The sequence below is a fragment of the Pyrus communis genome, chromosome 12 (genome assembly GCF_963583255.1).
Source record: "Pyrus communis chromosome 12, drPyrComm1.1, whole genome shotgun sequence".
Lineage (NCBI taxonomy): Eukaryota > Viridiplantae > Streptophyta > Magnoliopsida > Rosales > Rosaceae > Pyrus > Pyrus communis.
The window spans coordinates 24,859,217-24,885,674 of NC_084814.1; the positions used below are offsets into that span (position 1 = coordinate 24,859,217).

At 35.9% G+C, this 26,458-nt stretch overlaps 4 protein-coding genes across 4 annotated transcripts; 3 read left to right on the plus strand and 1 right to left on the minus strand.

The window, feature by feature from the left end:
- The first annotated feature begins 1,905 nt into the window (after nucleotides 1-1,905).
- LOC137711014 (protein SAR DEFICIENT 1-like) lies at nucleotides 1,906-6,653 on the plus strand. Its single transcript, XM_068450205.1, has 7 exons — nucleotides 1,906-2,140; nucleotides 2,304-2,379; nucleotides 2,561-3,122; nucleotides 4,078-4,238; nucleotides 4,345-4,539; nucleotides 4,643-4,739; nucleotides 5,056-6,653. The coding sequence occupies exons 1-7, from the start codon at nucleotides 2,052-2,054 to the stop codon at nucleotides 5,343-5,345; spliced, it is 1,470 nt and encodes a 489-aa protein (XP_068306306.1). The 5' UTR covers nucleotides 1,906-2,051; the 3' UTR covers nucleotides 5,346-6,653.
- Nucleotides 6,654-10,854: 4,201 nt separating this feature from the next.
- On the minus strand, nucleotides 10,855-11,471 carry LOC137711697 (uncharacterized). Its single transcript, XM_068450959.1, has 2 exons — nucleotides 11,217-11,471; nucleotides 10,855-11,130 (listed from the first exon to the last, which is right to left on the minus strand). The coding sequence occupies exons 1-2, from the start codon at nucleotides 11,388-11,390 to the stop codon at nucleotides 10,879-10,881; spliced, it is 426 nt and encodes a 141-aa protein (XP_068307060.1). The 5' UTR covers nucleotides 11,391-11,471; the 3' UTR covers nucleotides 10,855-10,878.
- Nucleotides 11,472-13,038: 1,567 nt separating this feature from the next.
- LOC137711579 (calmodulin-binding protein 60 F-like) lies at nucleotides 13,039-14,711 on the plus strand. Its single transcript, XM_068450831.1, has 2 exons — nucleotides 13,039-13,370; nucleotides 13,564-14,711. The coding sequence occupies exons 1-2, from the start codon at nucleotides 13,170-13,172 to the stop codon at nucleotides 14,623-14,625; spliced, it is 1,263 nt and encodes a 420-aa protein (XP_068306932.1). The 5' UTR covers nucleotides 13,039-13,169; the 3' UTR covers nucleotides 14,626-14,711.
- A 4,950-nt stretch (nucleotides 14,712-19,661) lies between these two features.
- Nucleotides 19,662-22,765, plus strand: LOC137711614 (uncharacterized). The gene is made up of 2 exons (XM_068450869.1): nucleotides 19,662-21,590; nucleotides 21,771-22,765. Exons 1-2 carry the CDS (start codon nucleotides 21,390-21,392, stop codon nucleotides 22,131-22,133), a joined length of 564 nt encoding a protein of 187 aa, XP_068306970.1. The 5' UTR covers nucleotides 19,662-21,389; the 3' UTR covers nucleotides 22,134-22,765.
- Nucleotides 22,766-26,458: the final 3,693 nt, after the last annotated feature.

The following is a 26,458-nucleotide window of genomic DNA, read 5'->3' on the forward strand; positions in this document are numbered from 1 at the left end:
AATGTAGTCGAGGACATATTTACCAAGCCCAAGCCCTCCTCGCTTGTGGCTCAACGCGGATTCTGTTCAAAACTTGACAGACCCTGACAGGCCCAGTCTGCACGTGAAATGCGAGTTGGGTTGCTTAAGCTGGCAAATTACAAAAATAAGTAGATGAAGCCCAAATCATGTGGTGAAGATTCTACATAATTATGAAAGGCTACTGAATAATGTAAATATTCAATCGTAAAGAAAAGAGAAAAAGTATTGTATATTCAGTCAAACTCAGTACCTTTTTCCTTTCTTTTTTTTATCAGAGTCAAACGCAGTGCTTATGGTGAGGAATTAGCTTGGTTCTTTCAGCAAACTTTCCTCCGACATTTCGTGTTGAGATATTCTTGGCTTGTTGTATGTAAGAATTCATGTTCCACGACAGACAAATCAGAGTTTAAAGCTTGTGTGAGATCATATAAGTCTAATATGTACACAATACATATTGAGTGATGTGAGAGCAGATGAATTATAAAGAAATTTGATGTTCTATTATAAAACTATTTAGGTTTTTTTTTTTCATCAATTTGAGAATATTTTACATTCACATCCTCACATGCACCCTTAAGTGTGATGAATTTTCAAACCAAACACGTGGACGACATGAATTGGGTGATATAGAGCATGTGTGGCCGTTCGGCTTCATACATGGGCTAACTTGCTCTAATGCCTTGAAGAAAACTGAAGTTCCATGAGAAAACTAATTGGCAATATGAGGAGTTACCCAACATCTTATCAAACATTGCAAGGTTTTTCCTTTCACCAATGTGTGATTTGTTTACCTTCACATCCTCACATACTGTTGGGTTCAACACATGTGATCATGTACTATGATAGCATAAGAGAAGTTAGAGTTCCACTATAAAATCAATTGATAATATAAAAATTAACTTATTTAATTGTTTTGTTCAACAAACTTAATTTATTATAGGTGCATAAAAAATCACTTAATTCCCTGATGTAGATTCACTCTCAACATCCAAAAGCTCTGAAACTTTGGTCACCAAACTAAGCAGAGATAAAGCTCCCTCTAACTGGCAAAGGAGCAATCCGTGTCTCTTTCCTTTATTGTGCTTGTAGTTATAAGTTTATGGTATAGTCGTTAATTAATCAAATCTTTACAATTTAGAGGCCCTACATAGAAATGAATTAGAACCTTCTGAGAAATGTAGTTATTGACCACAAGTAACATTGATGTACTTGTAGTACACGGTATCTGGGACCCGAATATTTCCACATATAAGTTATTTTTAAATTTGTGCCGTGATATAGACATATATGTTATCGCATAAATGCAATGTTAATTTGATATTTATTGTAAGTCAATTTTTTTGAGAACTGAAGTTTTTGAGGTTTGGTAATTGTTTGATATGGTGCCAAAGTTCTAGTGATCATGTTCATTTGTCTCTTTATTTGCTAAATGACGTTACACGTGCACGTAAATGAGCAGCGTTTAAACTAGTTTGATATCGATTTACATTGTTGATTAATTCTCTAGCAACCTAATTAAAATTTACAATCGTAGAGATTTTCTAACACGTAAATCTGATGGTTGATATGGTTTGACGGTGAACCCTTCCATCACGATGCATGCATCTTAACCGTGAGACTTTGTGATGAGTAGGACCAGATAAAGAAGACCAATACCAAATAACGACAGACAGAAGGGGTTGGTTTTAATATGAAGCAAATTATAGAAGTTGACGTCAAAGTCGATCGTCATGCGTGGCTAAACCTAGGTCACCTTGTTTCTCTCCTACCTAGCTGCTTCCCTTTGCCATTCCACGAAACTTCATTTTTTTATATTATTTAATTTAGTTTACTAACCCATCAAATGTTCCTCATTCTTTATGTATATATTTACCTTGTATATATATAAAGCTAGCCATGGCTGCATGACAATCCCTAAACCCTCAATACTAATCATCTTCGTCAATCACCCTCAATACTAATCATCTTCATCAATCACTCTGTCTCTCTCTCTTTCGGTGTAATTCTTTGGAGTTGTATATTTTGGAGAAATGGCCGCCAAAAGGTTTTTCAATGATGCAGAATCCGACCAAGATCAGCCAGATGACAACCGGAAAAGACCTAGGCCTTCTTTTGCTTCGTAGGTCCCCTAACCTTAATTATCAACTCTATATATACATGCAAATACTTTTCTTTCTTCTTTCGTTGTTATATTCTTTATCTTTTATTTTATGCAAATCTAGAAATGGAATAAAATGTTTTCTGATCATAAATATTTTTGAACTGCTTTTGATTCTTGACAGTGTAATCGGGGAAGTGGTTTTGGTGAACTCCATGCAAAACCTTTTCGCATCCCTAGAGCCTTTGCTTAGAAGAGTGGTACGTAAACCCTAGCTATATATACATATTTTCTCTTGCAAATCCTGCTTAATGATATATTATGTAGCAATGTTTTATATTACCGTATTGTCAATCAGTTTTATAATGAAACATCAATTTTCTTTAATTATATTAACATTTTCTTAATTAAAACAATCTATAATTAAATTGAATTTTTCAGGTGAGTGAAGAGGTGGACCATGTTCTAAGACGGTGCTCATCACTGCGCTCATTGACAAGGCAACCTTCACTGAGAATCAAAACCTTAGAACAATCCAGCTTACAACTTGTCTTCGCTAAGAGCCTCTCACTCCCAATCTTCACAGCAAGCAAGATATCCGATGAAGACAACAACCCAATTAAAATCTTGGTCGTGGACAAAAGTAGTGGAGCTAATCAAATGGTGCCAATTAATCTTCCCAATCCAATCAAAGTCGAAATCGTTGTTCTCGATGGGGACTTCCCCACCGGAGACCGCGCCAATTGGACCAGCGAAGAATTTGATAACAACGTCTTGAGGGAGAGAACTGGCAAGAGGCCATTGCTCACGGGCGAAGTAAACGTGACGGCGAGAGATGGGTTTGCTACGGTTGGGGAGATCGAGTTTACAGATAATTCGAGTTGGATTAGGAGCAGAAAGTTTAGGCTTGGAGCAAGAGTGGCTCCGGGCACAGGCTATCAAGGTGCAAGGATCCGTGAGGCCATGACCGATGCTTTCGTTGTTAAAGATCATCGCGGAGAATGTAAGTATTATATGCATGATCTTCATACTCTCTTTCTTCTCATAAACCGCTAGAACTTTTTCATGATCATTACCAAATCATTGTTACTACTTATTATTAACTAATATTGTTATTGTGAACCGATCTTTTTGTAAAACAAATTCATAGTTTCTACCCTTTTACATACATGAATCTGTATGTCACATAAGTTTTTTAGAGGAGAAAAATTGTTGCGTCACCGCATTTATTGTTTCACCTAATCACCTAAAGAGTATTGTAGATTTAAATGAACATCGATTCCAAGGCTTATTCTTTCATTTTATAGAGGTGCTCATCTTTAAGTGGGGTCAACCAATACAAGCACAAAGCAATAACATTCACTTGTTACATACTTTGATCATCTTATAAATATTTTGCTTTTTCTCAAGGATTTGCGAGGAAAGATCATGTTCATACCTAGCGATGATACCATTAGTTTTAGAAATATTTGATCATCTTATAAATATTTTGATTTTTCTCAAGTAAATATTTGAGTCTGAATTTGGTATATTCATTAGTTTTAGAAGAAGTGATCGTGTTCATGATCAGCCTATGGCTCGAATTAAATTAATTTTTTTTTGTCCAATTTGGTTTTAAAAAATACTTGTCTGGCCTGCATGACTCTGGGTCAGCGGATTTGAGTGTCTTCTGGTCAATGGTATTGGAAGTGAACCAATCATGAATGTTCAAGTCAAGTCAATGTTCATGCATGTTAAACGAATAATAGAGATTTACTTTGATACTTAATTTGTCTTTTTACTAATGTTTATAATTGTTGAAATGCAAAATGAAGCAAAAAATCCAGTTATGAAATAGAAGTTGAGTCAATTTTGTACATTTTAAGTTAGGGGAAATTTTTTTTAAGTGTCACAATCACATTATCGCATTGTATTATCAATTCTCTCATGTCAACATATAACTAAGTTTTGATGTGAAGTGTACAAGAAGCATCACCCACCAATGTTGGAAGATGAAGTTTGGCGCCTGGAGAAGATTGGGAAGGATGGAGCTTTTCACAAGAAGCTAGCCTCAGAGAACATTCACACAGTACAAGACTTCTTGAAGTTGTTTGTTGTTGACCGGTCAAAGCTAAGAAGGGTACATATAAATACTTTCATACATACAATTATTTACAAACTTAATGCTTATGCTAAATAACTGGCTAATTAATATCAATTTATTCCAAATGCTGTTTTTAAACCAGATTTTAGGAGTTGGAATGTCAGAAAAAATGTGGGAAGTGACAGTAAAACACGCCAGAACCTGTGTGATGGGTAACAAAATGTTCATATTACGCGGTTCTCATTTCTTGATTTTCCTAAATCCTATATGTCAAGTATTGAGGGCTGTGGTTAATGGCCAAAATTTCCCCATTCGAGACCTCAGCAATATCAATAGGGTATGAACTAATTCATTTAATCAATCAATTGCTATTGTGCTTTTTAAAAAATATTAGTATTAAACCTAACTTGTGTTCTTCAATTCTCTCTTAAACTTTGCAGACCTACATTGAGAATTTAGCAAGGGAAGCCTATGTAAACTGGAATTCGTTGGAAGTGGTTGATGGAATGTTGAATGAGACTGCTTTATTGACACAAGGTAAAGTAATGTTTTTGAAAACTAAATTCTAATTGAATACACTTTATCTTCAGAAAATCTCTTTGCCCGTAACATACTCTATGGTTGGATAGTTTCAACCGCATTGACCAACTTAAAAAACCACTTACATACGCTTTACGTCAAATTATTCCTTAAAACACTCGCACCATCCTACGAATTGCATTCAACTATACATCAATTAAGGAGCTGATAATATACAATATATATATATATATATATATATATATATATTCTCTATATTTCATGATACCAATAGGCAATAGCTAACATTATATGTTCAATGTTTAATTAACAGGTGATCATGTAGTGGAGCAATATCCGAACCATCATCCTCATGCAATGGTGAGAGCATTCGATCAACAAAATGGACACCTGGGCGCAGCCGATCATCATCATAAATCTGTCAATGTCGGGTACCAACCAAGCAGCATCGACTTTGAGTGCACTGCTACCACCACTGGTACTGGTGAGAATACTTGGCAGATAAATACACCACCGTATCTATTCAGCCCACTGCTGGAAAGTATCAAGTGTAGCATCTCCGACTCCTCGTCAGATGGCGATCTAACGTCTCAAGGCCTTTGATTAGCTATCTAATGGGAGTTCATGAAGGGTTGACTAATCTATCCGCATTTACTTTACCTTGTTGTGCATGTAAATAGTAAATACTAAATCCCATGCATGTATTTCCAAAAAACTAATAATATCATGAAAAGGTTTTGTGTGTCATTAGATTGTGCAGATGTAGCGCATTCATCAACCAAAAAGAAGTGTCTGTAGATTGTGTTGGTTTTCCTTCTTGATCTCACCTCTTCTCTCCAAACAAAAACAGAGGAAAGAAAGACTGCCAAAAACGAATAGGTAATGATGTATGCCTACCAGTTTTCTTTTGAACAATCATGATTATTTTTGTTTAGAGAAAGTTGAGGTTTCACTATACGTAGCACTACCTATAAGTACGTGTAAAATCCATTATTTTTAAATATAAGATTCATATTCTCAACCCCTCACGTGGGGCGAATTTTCAAGCCTAGAACGCAGTGAATACAAATTGAATGACATGAAGCCGTTGGACTTATTATATGGGACCACCTGCTCTCTAGTACCATGAAAACATTGAAGTTCCACCATAAACTCAATTTGTAATATAATATTGTAGTTGTATAATTTTTCATATAATTTTTAACCACGTAGCAACGTGCGGGTACAAATTCTAGTTGATATCTTTAGCTTTTCAGAAGTGGGAGCTATGTAAAACTTCCATAGAGTTCACATTACTTTGTAATGAGACAAATACACTAAACAAGTTTCACACGAAGAATCAATTATAATATGACAGGTGAAAATAACGAGGGTTTTTTTTCTTTCTTTTCCAATAGTTCTTAAAGTATTTTTATATTAAAAAGTTATTATTTTTAGACTTTTCAATGCACATCACAAGTAAACATTTAAATTACACATCTGAACATAAACATTAAATTATTTAACTTCATTGGAATCTAATGGCTTTTATTCATGTCTAACTTTACTTTTACTTTTGATGTTCATTAGAGAAAATTTAGTGTATTTAATTTCTAATTTGCTAAAAGGTTAAACTGTATTTTTTTTCACTTATTATTACTTTTTGGGCCGATAAAGCTAAAAGATAGCCCAAAACACAATGGGGTACTACATAAGGAGTAGCCCCAAAGTGATTGCAAAAGTGGGAAGTAACGGTCCATAGCTCAACTCAACGGGATAAAGGGACAAACGATAGAGTTAGTTGGTTAAATTATTAGTTGTTAAGAGAAAAGGAGATCGGTGGAAATAGAACCCCAAATCATAATTTTAATCTAGTCGGTTGTTCGTTTTGGGTAATGATTTCAAAAACAATGTTCGAGTCAAAAATTGAGTTATGCAACCAATGCAATTTATATACAACCTCATCATCAATGAAACAAGTTTAAATGTCTAAAGAGAATTCTATTTTCTCAAACTAGAAAGGGGAAAATAATTGTTTACTTAAAAGTTGGAGTAACGATAACTGCATCAATTACATCAATTACAAATGTAATATTGAAGGAATACCTGCCAAAAAAAGCGTACAAAATCTTTTCATAATCTATAGCATCTTCAACGTTTCATAATCTTGATTTTTTTCATGACGACTTGCACGTTCAAAAGTAAGGGGTCCAGAAAACCTTAAAGAAGTTAAAAAAAAAAAAAGGTTATGCCCTCCCATATCATATAATGAAACAAACAGAAGAATGAATTCAACAGTAGGATTTAGAGAAATTAATTGAGGATGATTACACCTATAACCTTGATACACAAACAATCTAAGAACTAAGTTAACACCTGCAATCTCAGGAGGTCCTAGTTTACTTTTAAATTCTACCTAGCATGCATACCACATTACACTTCATGTGAGGCCTAAAATAATAAAAAATATCAAAAATTGTGAAAACAAACACTAATTTTTTAGAGATTCAGCTGATACAAATTAGAAACACCTCAATTCGCTTGCCTTCATTATTCACTTTATATCTTAATAATAATTACTAAACAGTTTTTAATATTAAACGTTCCGCAATCAAAAGGATTAAACACTTCAATCATTACTAATAGTCATTTCAACCAAATTCATGGTTGCAAGATCCTTACTATAGTATATCTTGACAACAGATTCAATGATCATATTATCCTCGACCTGAAATGATACTAATTTCACAAAATCAAACTGCATGCTGTTTATAAAATGACATCAACCACATATATGCCATCTTTTCTCATTGCAGTATCTATCATATCATGTTTTCCACAATCATTGGTAAAAAATATAAAGCCTAGTGAAGCCAATAAGTAGGGACTGTCACGGCAAAGATGAATTTTCTAAGAAAAATGAAAGGGATATGTCATAAACATGACTTAACGCTTTAGAAGGCAAAGAAATGAGATTAATTGATGGAAAAGAGACCAAGCTTTTAGCTTGAGGACAGTGGTGACATTATCTATGTCACAATAGGTCTTTCCAGTTTTGTCCCAATCATGCATATAAAATCATCTAAATATACAAGACTTTCAGTTTACATGCATCCCAAATTTGGGTTCCAACATCACAATAATTTTGGAATTCAGTTTCCAACATCCCAGAAATAATTAAAGGGAAAAAAAAAGGAAAAAGAAAAAAAAAAAAACAGAGAGAGAGAGTGAGGAATAATGCATACCAAGGAAGAGAAAAAGCTGGAACAGATCAAGGTGGTTGGGGATTGAAATGAATTGGTATCTGGGTCTGTTATTTTTGCTTGAAGTTTTAGTAATTTGTGTGCACCATCCATTTGTATTTATAGTAATTACCTGCACAAATCTCAATCACCTTACAATCTATCACTATTCACATATAGTTCATACAAAATGGCACATTGTGACCTCTCTTTGACCAGCAACAGTTTTCCAAAGTGAAATCAACTATTACCATTGTTAATTATCAGTCCGTTTGGCCAATCCATTGAATACACTACACCAAAAATTTCACAATTCATTGAATTTACATATAATTGGGAGATGTACAAAAAGAAAGGCATCGGCAGAAATTAACACCATAATAATTCCACTATGAAAAATCTAGAGACCAAAATCCTTGTTAACAAAATTTAATCATATTAAGAGACATACACTTTCGGTTCCAAAACAAATTTTCCTAAGCAAATTAAATGCAGAAGAAACGGGATAAAAGAATTATCCCGAAAATACAGGAAATGGTTCTATTTTTATAGGAAGCAAATCGCAGATAAACAAATTTAAATTAAAACATGGCAATTGAAAACCCCAACAAGGAAAACCAAAAGGCTTTTCGAATTCGATTATTATTATTATTTTTTTTTTGGAGTTTGACAGTTGTGATTTATAGTTTTTGAAGAGTGAACTGGAGAAATTTCTACTGGATTCGTCTTTTTCAGCAGGAAAGTGAGAGAGAGAAGTCGAGATCAGAGAGCGAGAGAAGGCAAGCTTTGGCAACATAAGGGTTTGTGGGAGAGATCGAAATGGATGGAAGGCTTCTTCAGTAGAGAAGGAAAGCATGTGAAAGAGTGAGAGATGAGAGAAGACTGCAAAGTGAAGGAGAGTCAGAGGAAAAGTCGAGAAGGAGTCCAAACAGAGCATTTCGACGATGATCGGAAAAATGGGGAATGACAAAGAGAAGCTGAAGCGATGATCAACACGTGGAGAGCATTCGGGCGGAAAAAAAATCAAACAACATCGCTACATGAAAACTATTCACTGAAAATCATTAAGAAGGAATAAGTGTAATATTGTTAGGGTAATGCTTAAAAAATCAAAATTTTAAATTAAATTTTATAAATTAAAAACTGTAGATGTTAATAATCAGATTATTTTCATTGATTAACATGCTTATTTTTTAAGAAAAAATAATAAAAATATTTTTAAAACTTTAAATTTTAACAAAAAAATCATCCTATACCTTTATTTAATAATAAAAACAAAAAAAACCTAACTACGCGTGCAATTGCACAACGTTTTTTCCTAGATTTTGTTTGGTTTGGTGTGCTGGTGCTTTTTCCCAGCTTATGTATTTGCTTCTATGGAGTTTTTTATCCATTTAAAATGTAAGGAGAACTAATAAAAAGAGCTTGAAAACTTTGAGTTTTAACGATAAGGACAAAATAAAAGATAAAGTGAATAGTACAAGGATTGACTTTTTAGTGTAAAAATGTGATTTTTCGTTGCAGTGAACAGTACTATGAGCTTTTCGTTAAGACTCCCTAAAATGTCTGCCGCACCTTTTTAAAAAAAATATTTATGTGGAGTGATTGATGGCAGGAGAAAGGGGATTCATAAAAAAAAAACTTGCAGAGAAGGGGTTTTTTTGGAAGAAAATAAGAAAGCATTCTTAGAGGTACCGTTTGGTACGTAGATGGGACAAGACGAAACGAAATGGGATAGGAGGGGACAAGATAGGACGGGACGGAATAGAGGTTTCGTGTTATGTTTGGTATGCACAGGATGGAACATGACAGTTGTTCCGTTTTGCGTTTGGTACGCGTTGGACGAAACGGAACCAAAAGATTAAATGACTAACTTACCCATGTTCTGTCTGTTATTTGGTACAATGTTTATGTGTGGGACGGGACGGGACATTTTTTTTTTTTTTTTTTGGAACTTGTTCATATTTGAACACATAACAATACCATGATTAGTTTTTGGAGATTGCAAAAGAAGCAAAACAAAAAACAATGGCAGAGAATTTAGAGAGAGAAAGTGAATGACTAAATATTGTATTCCTTGAACAATGAATGAATTACAGAGAGAGAGAGGTTTTTGTTATTTATACAAGTATTCTTTGCTTCACTCATAAGCTACTAACCAACTAACTTATATCCCTACAATCCCAACAGACCTAATGTGTTGCAACAACATACATGGAGACCTATAAAATGAAAAGCAAAGAGCATTGGTAAGTAATAATAAAACAAAAAAACTACACAAATCACAATCAGAAAGTCTAATTCTATTTCCCTTTCAAACCAGTTCTTGAAAGCACTTTCATATTGCCTAAAGAACAATGGTAATATGGTCTGTTGATTCACATAGCCTTCAAAAAAGAAGCCATCGTACTCTTGATTGGGAGATATAGCAGCAAAAAAGGAATCTCGGAAATACACAGGTGCCCATTGAGCGCGAGCATTGTATAATGATTGAAGCCAATCATTTCTCTGACATTCCATGATGCACCATTCATTTGACATCAATCACTTCAACATCCATACTAAACCCAATGTGTAATGCTAAAGAATACAATTCCTATCTTTCAAGCCAATAAAATAGCAGTGCACCATGTGTTATCTAATGATACAACAACTCTTAAATTGTTGAGTTGTTAGCACGATTAGAAATCTTCTGCAGGAATTCCAGTACCATGTCAGCCTAATAGTCATTCCCAGAAACAGTCAGATAGTTAAAGCATCTAAGCTCTCAAAAGTCACATGCAACTTTCACTATATTCTCAATGAATGCAACAAATTTTTCAAACACAAACAAAAACAATAAGAATATTACCTGCAATTGTACATTGTAGCCATCAATGATTCAAATAACTTGTTAAGGCAAATAAATGTATAGTCTACGAGTTCAAGTCAACTAAGCTCACTAAACATGCAACTGCCACAAGATTTCTCAATTCATTCAGGCAATTTTTCAAACACAAAGCAAACAACCAGACGGGGAGGCTTAGGATTATACCTGCAGCAGACCCATCAGGCGGGTGAGATGGAGTAGCCATAAGCATCGGCTTCAGAGCCATAACCGAAGGTGCAGAGACTGGGCTTCCACCGGCATTGTAAGTGTTCATCATGCTCAACAAACTCTTCGACGCCTGCAAAAAATAGAAAAAAACCCAAATCATCGGGAAATCCTTCAGACTGATTTTGAACAAATCATCGGGAAAAACCAAGTGGGTACCTCTTGAATCGGCAATTTGGCGATAAAGGACAAAGCTTCGGTTCTGAAAAGAGAGCGGGTTACCAAGTAGTTGTTGTCGCAAAGGTATTGGTCGATGATGAAGGCGATTTGGACAGGGGTGACCTTTCCCTTCCCCAAATTCTCAGATTTCTTGCCTTTGGATGGCTTCCCCATTTTCTGAATATTGAGAGATGCCGTGGAAAACTAGGGCTCGAATGGAAGCAATGCGGAAGAAGAAGGAGACAGAGAGGTTGAGATCTGAGGAAAGGACAATGGGAAACGGGCATTTTTGTCTTAAAATGTTATAATTTTGTGTTCCACGAACGTGGAACGAGTCGTTGGGATGAGGTGGAATGAAAATTCAGCCAAAACTCATTCCGTGGAATAGCGCATTCCACTGATTTTGGCGCACCAAACGTGGGATGGAACGCCTCGTTCCACTGCGTTCCATCCCGTCCCATGTACCAAACGGTACCAGAGAGAACTTGTGGAGTTCATTAACATAACATTAGGAACTCCTAAAAAAACTTTGAGTTGTGAACCATATGAATTTTCAATTACCTCCAGTTCTAATTGGTTCTTTGTTTGATTAGAAAATATAAAAAATTGAAAGACTTCAATATAAAACACTGAACCAAGAAATAGACACTATTTATGAAATTGGACCAAGAAAGAGAAATTATATATGAAACTGTATCAACTACTATACACTATTTATGAAACTGAACAAAAAATTAGACACTATTTATGAAACATGACCAAGAACTAGGCATTATATATGAAAGCGGACCAAGAACTAAGCACTATTTATGAAACTAGATAAAAAAATGAGACACTATTTATGAAACTGTACCAATTACTATACACTATTTATGAAACAGAACCCAATAACTACGCACTATTTACAAAAGTGAACCAAGAACTAGGCACTAGTTATGAATATGGACAATAAATAGTGTAGTATCGTTAGTTTCATAAATAGTATAGTACTGCAGTTTCATAAATAGTATAGTACCGTTAAATTTCATAAACAGTGTAGTACTGTTTCATAAATAGTGTCAGTGATGGACTTGCGCATCCAGGCGCGTCAGGTGTTCTTTTTTTTTTTTTTTTTTTCATTAAAATTTAAGTTCTTTTGTCGTCTTTATTAAAAGTTAAGGGTCTTTTATTAAAATTTATGTTTTGTTTTCATTAAATAAAGTTATAGCATGGTTTTTTTATTAAATTAAATTTAACTCAAACCTTTTTTATGAAAACTCTCTTAGTGACATACTTTTTTAGTTTACTAATTTAATTTAAAATTTTGATCTCTTATTGTTATCCTTGAAGTTATAGAAAATGATATTTGGGGGAGGTAAGATATTTTTTTGTCCTCCTGTGGATAGCGAATTATTTACTCAAAAGATCAGAGAATCCAATGTTCGATATATGGGATGTAGACACAAGCAAGCTAGATTATTTATATTTAATTTGTAACAATAATTTGTTGTTTGTTAGTGTCGAATGGACCCCTTAAATTAACAAGGGAGACCAAGACTTTTAGTTTTGCGTCGGTATATGAGACGAAAGAAAATAATTTCTGCCCAACGACCTTTTTCACATTTTCTAGGAAAAATACAAAGGTCATACGTGTAAAGATGTAAGAGTTATGTAAAAAGAAGTGCATAAATCACTTCTGTGTTAAAGATTCAGCAGCCAATTATTGTTCCGCTAGGAATTGAGATAGAACTTACTTCAGTTAAACGCGGTTCTCTCCAACTCCTTTTCTCTCTTCTATTTATTTCCTTCCCTTGGCTCTTCTTCAACTGCAGTGGGTTAGACATAAGATAATTTGAAGAAAGAAAAAAAAAGAGCAAAAGGATGTTGGAAACTTTCTCTTATACTTTTGTAAATTCTTTCATTTTCTCCGTAATGCATTCGTTTTCTAATGTTTTCTCGTCTTGAACCGTGAAAATGAAGAGAATAACTAGGTCACGGTTTGATCCGAATACTCGTGAAGAGGACAACAATCTGCAGGAAGATCAACTACAGAATGGTGCAACTTCAAGCTCCGTTGAGCCTCCAAATTCACCAGCAAAGCCTCCATCTGAGCAATCTCTGACGCCGAAAATTGCGAGTATTCTTGGCAACAATGTGTACGAGGTGCCTATAAAGGTAGCATACTGTCGCTTAACAGTACTACTCATAACCATATATGTGATTGTACATATTAGTCTGGCTATATATAGAACAAACGTTCAAAATATGTATAGATAACAATACTTTTGGTTGTGTATACCTTCCTAAACCTTCCTAAATTAGTCATTTTATTAATGGATTAATTATACTAATTTCTTCTGCTAGCTAGGCTGCTCCTGAATCAGCGGAGTGGATATTTTTAGTCGTTGCCCTCGGCCTAGAGATGTTATCAGCTGCTTTCGACCAGGCTTCGTCCCCAAGTAAACCCCACTACGCGCTACTGGGCATACTGTGTGCTGTTGCAGCTTTTCTTACTACCATCTGGGAGCTCACTTACAAGGCTATAAAAGAAAGAGTCGTATTAAGGAGGTCGGGATTGCTAATGCTGCCCTACTTTTATTATCCGCCTCCTCGGAACACAGTTTTCGGTGATCTCTATGACATTTATGGATTAGTTGGCGGGATCTCTCAGTGCGCTTGCTCTGCAGTTCAGTACGTTTACTTTCTCCGGCACACTGATAATCCAATCAAATCATCCCTCTTGCCAGCCATCTTCCTTATGTGTTTGGGTGGTTCGAGACTAAATAGGAACCGGAGGTTCAGTAGTAATGTTGATAGCAACAATATTTTGTTGACGAGGGAGCTGACCGCCGACCGACCCTTGCTCGATGATTCTTGTACTTCTGCTTGGAGTCTCAGTGTCCAAACCGAACGAGAACCATCGGGCAACTTACAATTATTTTTCGGTAAAAACCCCTCACCCACAGTTTTCACTGCGAGCAAGATTGCGGATGAAGAGAAAAATCCACTTCACATCCTAGTTGTGGATGACCAAATGGTTCCAATAACAAATCTATCTTATCCAATCAAAGTGGAAATTGTTGTTCTTGATGGTGACTTTCCAACTGGAGAGGATGACAACTGGACAGAAGAAGAATTTGAGAACAACATCTTGAGACAGCTTACTGGCCGAAGGCGACACTTGCTTGCCGGAGAAGTAAGGCTCACGGTGAGAGATGGGTCTGCTACAATTGGGGATGTTGAGTTCACGGAGAGTTCGAGATGGATTAGGAGCAAAAAATTTAGGCTGGGTGCACGAGTGATACCAAGCCCAGGCTATCAGGGTTCAAGGATCCGTGCAGCGTTCACGGAAGCTTTCGTTGTTAAAGATCATCGTGGCAAGCATAATCTTCCTCGTTATTTATCCCATACGAGAAACAATTCTGTATAAGATGCAAGGCAACATTTTGCAACTTTGTACTACAATTCATTCAATTTTTAATCGAAAGCAAGGAACATTTTCAATTAGCTCTTCTTTTTCCTTTTTCTTTTAAATCAAGAAAACAATTTACAATGTTACCGTGTTTACGGATTTGCTAAACAACGTTAAAATCCCATGTCGAAACTTCACAAAATAAATTACTACATGTATAATGATTAATTTCACTACAATTACCGTTGAAAAAAATAATATCATTGTTGATTAGTCTTGATAAACCCTTTTTTTGGGGTATGCAAGTGTTCTAATCTTTGAACAAAACTTGTCAAACGATGAAAAGTCAGCAGGCACTGGATCCTCGAGATTTTTCAGTGTAATCGGTATACGGGGTGGTACATAATGTGTTATTAAACAAATGGTAGGACATATGTGCTAAAAAGTTAATAACTTAAAAAATAAAATTTCTCACTATTCCTATTAAAACACGTGGTGTATCACTTGTGTTTCTGTCACAACTAAAAATTTCTCCTCTTTCTCAAGCATTGCAGTGAAAATTCCGAGAAGCCCACCTCAATTACGTAATTGAGTTAGTACCACATAAACACCTTTGGACGTGATAATTAGTGTGCATGTTATGAATATATTATATTACGAATGATTATGCCTAATCACCTATTCCTAACACTACCCATCTTCTTCTTCATCTTCAACTTGTTGATTATAGTCCCCTCTCCTATACGGGATGACAATTTCCGATACGCAGAGTGCCGCAGCTACTACGACTAATGTAGGCACCCTTTTAATAAAGGGGGGCTGACATTACCCTTTCAGTTGTTTACGTATATCACTTTCCTCTTGCATTCACTGGAAATTTCCTAGGCAGAAACGTACAGAAGTCCAGTCAATGTACAATATAAGCCGTCGTCGCATCCATCTCTCACGGACCCACTTCTCCCTTCCGATGGTCAAACAGATTATATCATATAATATTCCACCCCTTTGAATTTCAACTGTTGTATAATTTCATCACACTAGCTTTCCAATCCCTACTTTCAGACATTTCCAATTTCAAAACATAAAAATTTCGTCTTCTGAAATTACTTTAGTCTAAAGAAAGCATTGGAATTGGCACTGTAGAAATGAATAGTGTTTGGGTCCGAATTTCGTTTTATTTACGGGCGTGCCATTCCGTTAAAAAATGGGCTTTGTGGGTTTGGGCTCCGGATGGGGTTTTATTTGCTTGGTTGGAATTGTATTGGGCGGATGGGAATGGGGTTTGGGCACACAATCACCCACAGAGAGGAGTCACCTGTAGATTAGAGAGAGAGAGAGTGAGGGCCGCCAATTTTGACTCGGGGAGAGATGGCTGTGCTTCGGGTGGTTGGGGGAGGACAGGGGGACTGACATATTGGAGAGAGATGGGTGCTAGGGCTTTCGAGTTTCGACTCAGTGAGAGAGAGATTGATCTAGGTCCTCTGCCAGGACCTATGGGGTTTCCTCTGATTTTAGAGAGAGAGAGAGAGAATGAGGGGGAAGGCATGGTTGTGTGCAGTTTGTGGGGTTGGCCGGTCCCGTAGGGGTGACTGAGGGAGGTATGGGTGACTTTGATGGACCGACAGATTGGAGAGAGATGGGAGCTAGAGGTATGATGAGTTTATTGTTTTTAATTCATTGTTTACTGTTTGATTTGCCATCTGCTTTCTTCAAATTGTCATAGATATTTTTTTCCTTTTTTAAAGTTGTCATAGATTTTTTTAGGTGGTTTAGTTCATCGGCACCCTGGTAGAAAGGTCCAGGCTTGCTGTATCCTCCGACTCACTCCACTCTGTCTCTGTCTTTGTGATTCTGGGTTCTGTTCTGCCATTTTTTCTTCTCAAAGAAACCTAATTGCAGGTTCCTTTTCTATTTCCAAGCTTTTGTTATGCTCTGTGCTGATGTGAAATATTCTAACATTCAAATTAAAACTTTATGATTGTAGTATATGAAAGTAGGGATCGTTTTAGGCCGAGGATTAGAAGGGATGCTAATCAACACAATTAAGACTCAAAAACACTAAACTAGACTCTATAGACTCTAAACTAACTTAAAACACTTAAAACAGCAACAAACACTCAAAAAGACTCAATTTTAGACCTAACAAGTGTTTTGGACGAAAATAAACCTTAACTTGACTCAAAAGACTCAAAGAAAACAGATTTTGAATCAAATAACAAGACTAAATGAAAGGGTGACTGTTTTTGACGAATTTAAAACTTAAAACAAAAACTTTGTAGAAAACACTTTGTAAAAACGAAATTAGGTGAATTAAATGGGTGAAGGGCTAGTTAGAGGGTGCATATAAACTAATTTCCAGTTATTTTTCCTTTAGACTATGAATGACAACACCCCAAGTTAGTTGCATCGCACAACTAACCATCAGATTTTCCTTATTTCATTGAATTAGATGGAATACGCATCTAAACCAAATTATCTTTCTCAAGTTCCCTATATGAAACGCATGATAGAGATACATGTCAAAAGTCATTAAGTTCTATGAAAATCATAAGTATTGATAAGGCATTCATCAGTATGAAACACATGAGACTTATACCAAGGATTTACTTAACGCGATTGTGACTAGCAACATCCACTACTTGTGAATATAAGTGAATAACTATTACGTGAGACCTCTTTATACTCTAGCATCAAATTCATGCATGCAAATTAAGTGTCGACCCCCAACCCACATACATAAACAAGTTTTAATAACTTAGATAAGCAAATCACATTCAAGACTCAAGAAACAATAACTGGATATAATCAATTCATATAAAACATATAATCATGGTTTCGAATTCACCTCTAACTAAAAAGAAATTAGTTCCACATGTTCGCAAAACAAAGATAATTAAACTTAAACATTAAAAACAAAGATAGAATACACCTAGAAACACTCCAGGTGGCTCCTCCTTCCTTCCTTGCTGCCAACAATGGGGATTTGTGTGAATTTAGGCTCTTGAGGTGTGGTGGATGGTGTGGTGTGAATTTGTGGTAGAAGGTGGTGGTTTTTGAGTGTTGTGGCATCATGTATTTATAGCGTAAAGGGGAGGCACGAAATTGGGCTGAAAAAGAGAGGAATTAGGACTCCAAATCACCAAAGAACACGGACACTTTCAATCGGATTCCAAGGAGGACAAGGAATGGTACTCGTGGCAGATTCTAGAACTTCTAGAAGGGTTACATATGACATAAACTTAATGCACGAAAATAGGGCTTCTAGAACTTGATATTTAGGTGATTTAATGTGAAAATGAGTCCTCTTTGAAGTTGGAATTAACGTAGGAAAAGATTAGGATAGGATAAGATAAGATAACGTTGGATAAAGTTTGGATAAGATAAGGAAATTTGGATAAGGTTTGGATATGTGATGGGCCAGCCCACTAACCCAAGAGGAATCCTGACCTAAATTTGCCTTAGAAATGAGTTTTGAGTCAAAACTCATATTTACCCCAAGGGTTGGAGTAAGTTGAGGTAGGTTTATACCTAAAATTTGAGTGTTATTTCAAAGATTGGAGTAAAGACAAAAAATTCATGGGAAATGCAACCTAATTATTTTGAAGTGGTATTTCCTTTCCATGAATTCCTTTCTGCATACCAAACATAACTAAATTATTTCGTTTGCTGGAAAGTGGGCTTGAGATTGGAAATGAGAAATGTATGTTTTATGTTTTTTCCTGGTGGAAGTGTATTTCTCATGTTTTGTAAGGCCATGTTTGAGAAATGAATTCCTTGTTATCTGTTGACTCTAAAAACTACCAAGCATACGTGGCACATAAGCTGAGTAATTAATAAGCTAACTATGTCATTCGATTGTGTGTGGGGCATGCCAACTTGTTGACCGAGCTCGGCCAGGGAGTAAAATGTGTTGATGGTGCGTTGGGCACGTTCCTCACTTCTTGATCTTGCGACTACGGCCGAGGAAGGAACACGTCTCGCCCTTTGGGTTCTAGAGCCTGAAGACAAGGCTGCTAGTCTTGCGAAGTTCACGAATCGTCGGCATCGGGTTCGGTCACGGTGATTATATTTGTAAGAGTATAAGCGCGCCGAACTGGCACCAAACTATACGGACACAAGTACTCAAAAGAGATGTATGTCTTGATGGTAAATGTGGTTCGACCGTCATAATGCCGAACTCTAAAACTTACTTGTGAATATCAAATCATAAACAACTCGACATTCAATGTATCGAGCCCAATAACTTGTAACACCTCACTTCGCCGAGAAGGCTAATGAGATGACCTCTACCAACAAGACTCGAAAATCCTTGTTGGTCGATACTGGGATAGGTAATCAGTTGGCCTCGACGCAGTGCTGTTTATCCAAACTGAATGTGCTTTGTGGTTGACTGATTCTATGGCAACAATGATGTTTATCCAAACTGAAAATGTGTTGGCGAAAAAGGAAATAAAAATCTCAAGGTTGTTGAGAGGTTTCGCGTAGAGCGAGAGTTTGCGCATGGCAGTTTGTGTGTTGAATTGGAGAAGCCTTTCCCATTGCCTGCTACTCTGTATTTATAGTGGCTGTAAACCCATTGGATGATGTGCTTTTTTCCAACCAAAACTCCGTTTCCCGAGTTGTATGCGCAGACGCATCCATGCAATTTTGTAAAGAATTGCAATTCAATTACAATTCTTCCCTCAACCCATCATCTGGTCGCTCATCGCCTTCAACGCATGCATAATATTTCATGATGAGGCCACGTGCTTGCTTGATGAGATGTATTCTATCTCAAATGGAACTCTAGGTTGATAACAAGGAGCCACATGGGCTTGTCTCTGCCTAGATGTTGCATGCATGCCTATCTCCATTTAATCTTCATTAATTCAAATGGAAAATCACAAACCAACTCAATTTGATTGTGAATCAATCCAATCATCACGTGCTGCATGCTTCTCAAATCATATATGATTAGTCATCTAATAGTTTCAATGCAATGGGCCGATAGTGTAAAATTGGGTCCAAACACTATCCACATTGGGAAATTATTTTCTCCCTCGTGGGAAACCAATATAACATTAGATTTTTTTTTTTTTTTTTTATGACCAACCTACCATCACTGATAATTAGAAATGTCCATTATGTTTAATAAAAAAAATATTTTCTTGTTAGTTTTCCATCATAACCAAATCGGAAAGAAAACTTTAGTTTCCCATTGCCATGCATCGGTGATGAAAAAATAATATATAATTAATATATGAGAGTTTTTTAGTCCTACTATTATTGATGTCTTTTGTGATAAATTCAAAATCTAGTAATAGGTGGTTAAGTTAGGACAATATCGGTGATATTAGTGGTGGACAATGCTTGAGCTACAAAATTTATCATAGTATCAAAATAGACCATTCTCTTGATATGTCCTGGGCCTGAGTTATTGTACTCGAATATGCTTCTTGAAGTTGGACTTTCAAAAAGATACCCTAGCTCTAACTTAAGTTAATTTATGACTGGTCATTCGAAAAGATAAGTGTTGGCTCCAGAGACTAAATATTGACTGACCAAGTTCTTGAAAAGATTGGCGTTAGTTCTTGTATAATGACTTGACCGATTTCTGATGTGGGAATTGGTTTCCTTTGTAACCTTGTTTGTGGTCACTTGTGAGGAGGCGTCTTAAAGAATAAAATTTCATATTGATCATATAAAAAAATATACAATTAAGTATATCGGTAATATCATAATATTAGTAATGGACGATACTGAGCCTACAAAATGCAAAATAAATGATGAAGATAATGAATCATGATAAACGTGGTCCCCCAATTTTCAATGCATAGATATTCTTGATCAACTTGCATCTCTTTTATTGCTTTCATGTTTAAAAAAGTGCAACTTGCAGGTAGGACCGTAGGAGCATTTTAAATGGTTATGGTTGGGAGGATGGAAACACCCTTTTTCTTTCTCCAGTGTCGAATCCAGATTCATCCTTTTAATATTTCAAACTTAAACAATTAACAGATCATAAAAAATAGACCCTTACCAAACCATCCAAATTATAATGGTTGGAATTGACACACTTTTTTCTCTCCACATATATAACCAATTAAAGGTGATCTCAAATTGTTTTTTTTTCTTAAAAAAAATACTCTCACACACTATTTATGAAACAATAATTTGTTATTTGTTTGTGTCGAATGGACCCCTTAAATTAACAAGGGAGACCAAGACTTTTAGTTTTGCGTTGGTATTTGAGATGAAAGAAAATAGTTTCTGCACAACACCCTTTCACATTTTTTAGGAAAAAAAACAAATATGTCATACGTGTAAAGATGTAAGAGTTTTGTAAAAAGAAGTGCATAAATCACATTGTTAAAGAAACTGTACTTGGATGCTGGAAAATTTTCAGCAACTTCTATTTTTATCTAATCAGATTTTGATAGTGTTTAAATAATCAAAATTGTAAATACAAACGAGATATGTGTTCAAATCTAATTGGGTGAATGCAGGAGTGGGTGCTGAAGATTCAGCAGCCAATTATTGTTCCGCTAGGAATTGAGATGGAACTTACTTCAGTCAAACGTGGTTCTCTCCAACTCCTTTTCTCTCTTCTATTTATTTCCTTCCCTTGGCTCTTCTTCAACTGCAGGGGGTTAGACATAAGATAATTTGAAGAATGAAAAAAAGAGAGCAAAAGGATGTTGGAAACTTTCTCTTATACTTTTGTAAATTCTTCCATTTTCTCCGTAATGCATTCGTTTTTTAATGTTTTCTCGTCCAGAAAAGTAGCTTTTTGAGCTGTGAAAATGAAGAGAATAACTAGGTCACGGTTTGATCCGAATACTCATGAAGAGGACAACAATCTGCAGGAAGATCAACTACAGAATGGTGCTACTTCAAGGTCCGTTGAGCCTCCAAATTCACCAGCAAAGCCTCCTTCTGAGCAATCTCTGACGCCGAAAATTGCTAGTATGCTTGGCGACAATGTGTACGAGGTGCCTATAAAGGTAGCATACCGTCGCTCAACAGTACTACTCATGACCATATGTGTGATTGTATATATTTAGTCTGGCTATAGAACAAACGTTCAAAATATGTATAGATAACGATACGTTTGGTTGTGTATACCTTCGTAAATTAATCATTTTATTAATGGATTAATTATACTAATTTCTTCTGCTAGCTAGGCTATTCCAGAATCAGCGGAGTGGATATTTTTAGTCGTTGCCCTAGGCCTAGAGATGTTATCAGCTGCTTTCGACCAGGCTTCGTCCCCAAGTAAACCCCACTACGCGCTACTGGGCATGCTGTGTGCTGTTGCAGCTCTTCTTACTACCATCTGGGAGCTCACTTACAAGGCTATAAAAGAAAGAGTCGTATTAAGGAGGCCGGGATTGCTAATGCTGCCCTACTTATTTTATCCGCCTCCTCGGAACACAGTTTTCGGTGATCTCTATGACATTTATGGATTAGTTGGCGGGATCTCTCAGTGCGCTTGCTCTGCAGTTCAGTACGTTTACTTTCTCCGGCATCAGATTCCAACTAACTAACTATATGTATAACAACCTATTTAATCTTTTGACAAGTGGCTTTGTTTTGACCATTGATTACTTCCTCACTTGGATCACACTCCTGAACTTCATCCATCTTACGTCCCCCCTCAAGCTGATGCTCGAGGACACTAAGCATCAAATTCCAACTAACTAACTATATGTATAACAACCTATTTAATCTTTTGACAAGTGGCTTTGTTTTGACCATTGATAAACTTCCTCACTTGGATCACACTCCTGAACTTCATCCTTCTTACACCATGCCTTTCTTGATCTTGTTCTTCTTCACCATCGCCTTCCGCTGGTTGGATTCCAAATGCTCTGAATCAGTATCATCATCATCCTCGTCACACATGGTTTGGAAATCATTTTTCAAAGAATTACGGATCCTCTTGATCACTTGTTCTTCCTCGACCAGAAACCAACTCGCCAAAACCAAATAATCATACTTCTCCATGCGTATATCGTAATCACTTTTCGTGCTGTCAAAGTATTTGAGATCACTTGACTCCTCCATCTTGCTCCTTCTTCTTCTTTTTGTTCTTCCACTCGAGAGTGAGATTGTAGAAGAATTCAACAGTATGCCGTTGCAAATGGCACACAACTGAGGGAGTGGGTGATATTTTATAGGGCAGTTTTCCTTGTGTGGTTAGGAAATTTTGGACTTCAAGTAAATGGATATAATCCTTTTAAAACTAGGAAACATTTTCATTACCTTAAAATATAGGAAACGTTTTTATTTGCTCGAAAGGCCAAAACTTGTACAAAATCCACATCTAATTAGGAAACAACCTCGGAAAGGTGAATCACTTCCTACCCAATCTGCATATGAGATGGCAGTAAGATGCAAATCACCTTTCTTGACCGTGGCTGATAGTGCTTCTCAAATGGCACATATGAAATGACGTGTTAAGAATATGAATCTCACATATATAAAAAAAGATTTTGTATGTGTTTATAAGTAATTGGACTATTCTCCATAAGGAAATGTTATTGGCACTCCAAAAATCTCATTTTACACTCCTTATAAGTGTATTTTTCTTTCCAAATATAGAAAGTTTGGAGTGTAGAATGAGATTTTTGAAGTACTAATAACAATTCCCTTCTCGATGTTGTCAATTAGTTTTATAATGAAGTTTCAACTTTCTTCATGTCTAATAGTCTAAGTAAGATATTGCCACTCGGTATTATGGTCTAGTGATATTCTTCTCTACTTGGAAGGGAGAGATCTTAGGTTCGAATCTCGTGGATGGCAAATTCGATACCAAATTAAGCTGCCAATTGTGTGGCTTTGCCGAACTCTCTCTTCTCTTAATGTAAAAATATCGATGTACTAAAAAAAAATAGTCTAAGTAAGATATTCAGCCCACTGCTGGAAAGTAACAAGTGTAATATCTCCGACTCCTCGTCAAATGGCGATCTAACTTCTCAAGGCCTTTGATTAGCTATCTAATGGGAGTTCATGAAGGGTTGAGTAGTCTATCCGCATTTACTTTACCTTGTTCTGCATGTAAATGATAAATTACTAAAAACCCATGCATGTATTTCCAAAAAACCAATAATATCATGAAAAGGTATTGTGTCCTTAGATTGTGCAGATGTAGCCCACTCATCAACAAATAAGAAGTGTCTGTAGATTTTGTTGGTTTTCCTTCTTGATCTCACCTCTTCTCTCCAAACAAAAACAGAGGAAAGAAAGAATACTAAAAACGAATAGGAAATGATGTATGCCTACCAGTTTTCTTTTGAACAATCATGTTTATTTTTGTTTGGAAACAATTGAGGTTTTACTATGAGTAGCACTACCTATAAGCACGTTCAAAATCCATTATTCTTTAAATGAAAGATTCATATTCTTAACCCTCACGTAAAGCGAATTTTCAAGCCTAAAACGTAGTGGATACAAATTGGATGACGTGAAACCATTGGACTTAATATATGAAACAACCTGCTCTTTGGTACCATGAAGAAAATTGAAATTCCACCATAAACTCAATTTGCAATTTAAGGAGTAGCTCTACTTATAAGCACATACAAAATTAATTTTTTTTCCAATGTAAAATTGATACTATCAACATTGTTCTTTGACTCTCATCCATTTTATTATGTTTAAAGGTCCTAAATGTAAAGATGTGCTTGAAATTATTTTCCAAAATGAACAACTGACTAGTATCCACATAATTAAAATTATGATTTGAGGTTCTGTTCTCACCAATCTCCTTTCCTCCTAACAACTAATAATTTAGAGGTATTCATCAAATTCCCCCCTTAACTTGTGACTGTTAGCCAATTTCCCCCCTCAACTTTAATTTTGACCAATTTCCCCCCTCAACTCTCATAATTAGTCAATTTCCCCCCTCAACTTTAATTTAGCCAATTTCCCCCCTCAACTTTTATAATTAGTCAATTTGCACCCTACTGTTAATTTTTTAATCTGATCATAATTAAACAAGTGTGTGTAAGAAACTAAATAAGATGTATGTTAATCATGTTCCTATATCTTTATCCTATTACAAATAGATTAAAATTTAGAATTTTACAATTTATCATAGATAGTATTATTAGTCATAGTAAATCAGTATGGAGTAATTTGATTTGATTTTTTACTATACAAAATTGATAACGAAAGGGATTGATGTGTAAATTTTTGTATGTAAATACAATTTTCTTTATAAAAGTGAAAGCTAAGTTCAAGTAAATTGCAGAGAATCGAGCTTTAGTGAAAAAAATGGCTAGTCTATTCATAATTTTCGACTCCTTATTAAGAAAAACGCATTTTATTGAAATAGGTCTAATCCATAAGTTTAGGATTATTATTTCTTTTTGTTATTATTTCTTCTTCTACATGCTTTAAACCCGATTCATAACTTTTTCTTATAATCAACCCATATCACATACTAATTGTATTATGTTTTTGTATATTTTACCCTATATTATGCAAGTGAGTTTATGTTAATTTTAGTACTTTGTTGGAAGTTATTAGAAAGATTGAAAATTAAGAAAAGAATAGATGGAAAATTTAAAAAAAAAATTAACAGTAGGGTGCAAATTGACTAATTTTGAGAGTTGAGGGGGGGAATTGGCCAAATTAAAGTTGAAGGGGGAAATTGACTAATTATGAGAGTTGAGGGGGCAAATTGGCCAAAATTAAAGTTGAGGGGGGAAATTGGCCAATGGTCACAAGTTCAGGGGGGGAATTGATGAATACCTCAATAATTTAACCAACTAACTTTATCGTTTGTTCATTTGTCCCGTTGAGTTGAGCTATGGACCATTACTTCCCACTCTTGCAGTCACTTTTGGGTTGCTCCTTATGTAATGCCCCGTTGTGTTTTGGGATATCTTTTAGCTTCATCGGCCCAAAAAGTAAAAATAAGTGAAAAAAAAACAAATACAGTCTAACCTTTTAGTAAATTAGAAATGAAATAAACTGAATTTTCTCTATTGAACATCAAAGTAAAAGTAAAGTTACACATATGAATAAAAGACTATTAGATTTCAATGAAGTTAAATAATTTAACGTTTCTGTTCAGATTACTTTAAGAACTATTGGAAAAGAAAATCCTCCGTCATTTTCACTTGTCATATTATAATTGATTCTTTGTGTGAAACTTGTTTAGTGTCATTTTCTCATTACTAAGTAATGTGAACTCTATTGAAGTTTTACATTTCTCCCACTTCTGAAATCCTATAGACATCATAGACTCATGAGAGAGCTCTACAGTTAATGTGACATCCCACATCGCTCAGGGGAGTGATCCTTATATGTATATTCTCATCCCTACCTAGCACGAGGTCTTTTGGGAGCTCACTGGCTTCGGGTTCCGTAGGAACTCTGAAGTTAAGTGAGAAGGGGGCTAGAGCAATCCCATGATGGGTGACCCATTGGGAAGTTGCTCGTGAGTTCCCAAAAACAAAACCTTGAGGGAATGGTAAGCCCAAAGCGGACAATATCGTGCTACGGTGGAGTCAGGCCGGGGAAGTGGTTCCGCCTAGGCCTGGATGTGACAATTAGTATCAGAGCCAAACCCTGGTCGTGGTGTGCCGACGAGGACGTCGAGCCCTCGTCGGGCCCCTAAGGGGGGTGGATTGTGACATCCCACATCGCCCAGGGGAGTGATCCTTATATGTATATTCTCATCCCTACCTAGCACGAAGCCTTTTGGGAGCTCACTGGCTTCGGGTTCTGTAGGAACTCCGAAGTTAAGCGAGAAAGGGGCTAGAGCAATCCCATGATGGGTGACCCACTGGGAAGTTATTCGTGAGTTCCCAAAAACAAAACCATGAGGGAATGGTAAGCTCAAAGCGGACAATATCGTGTT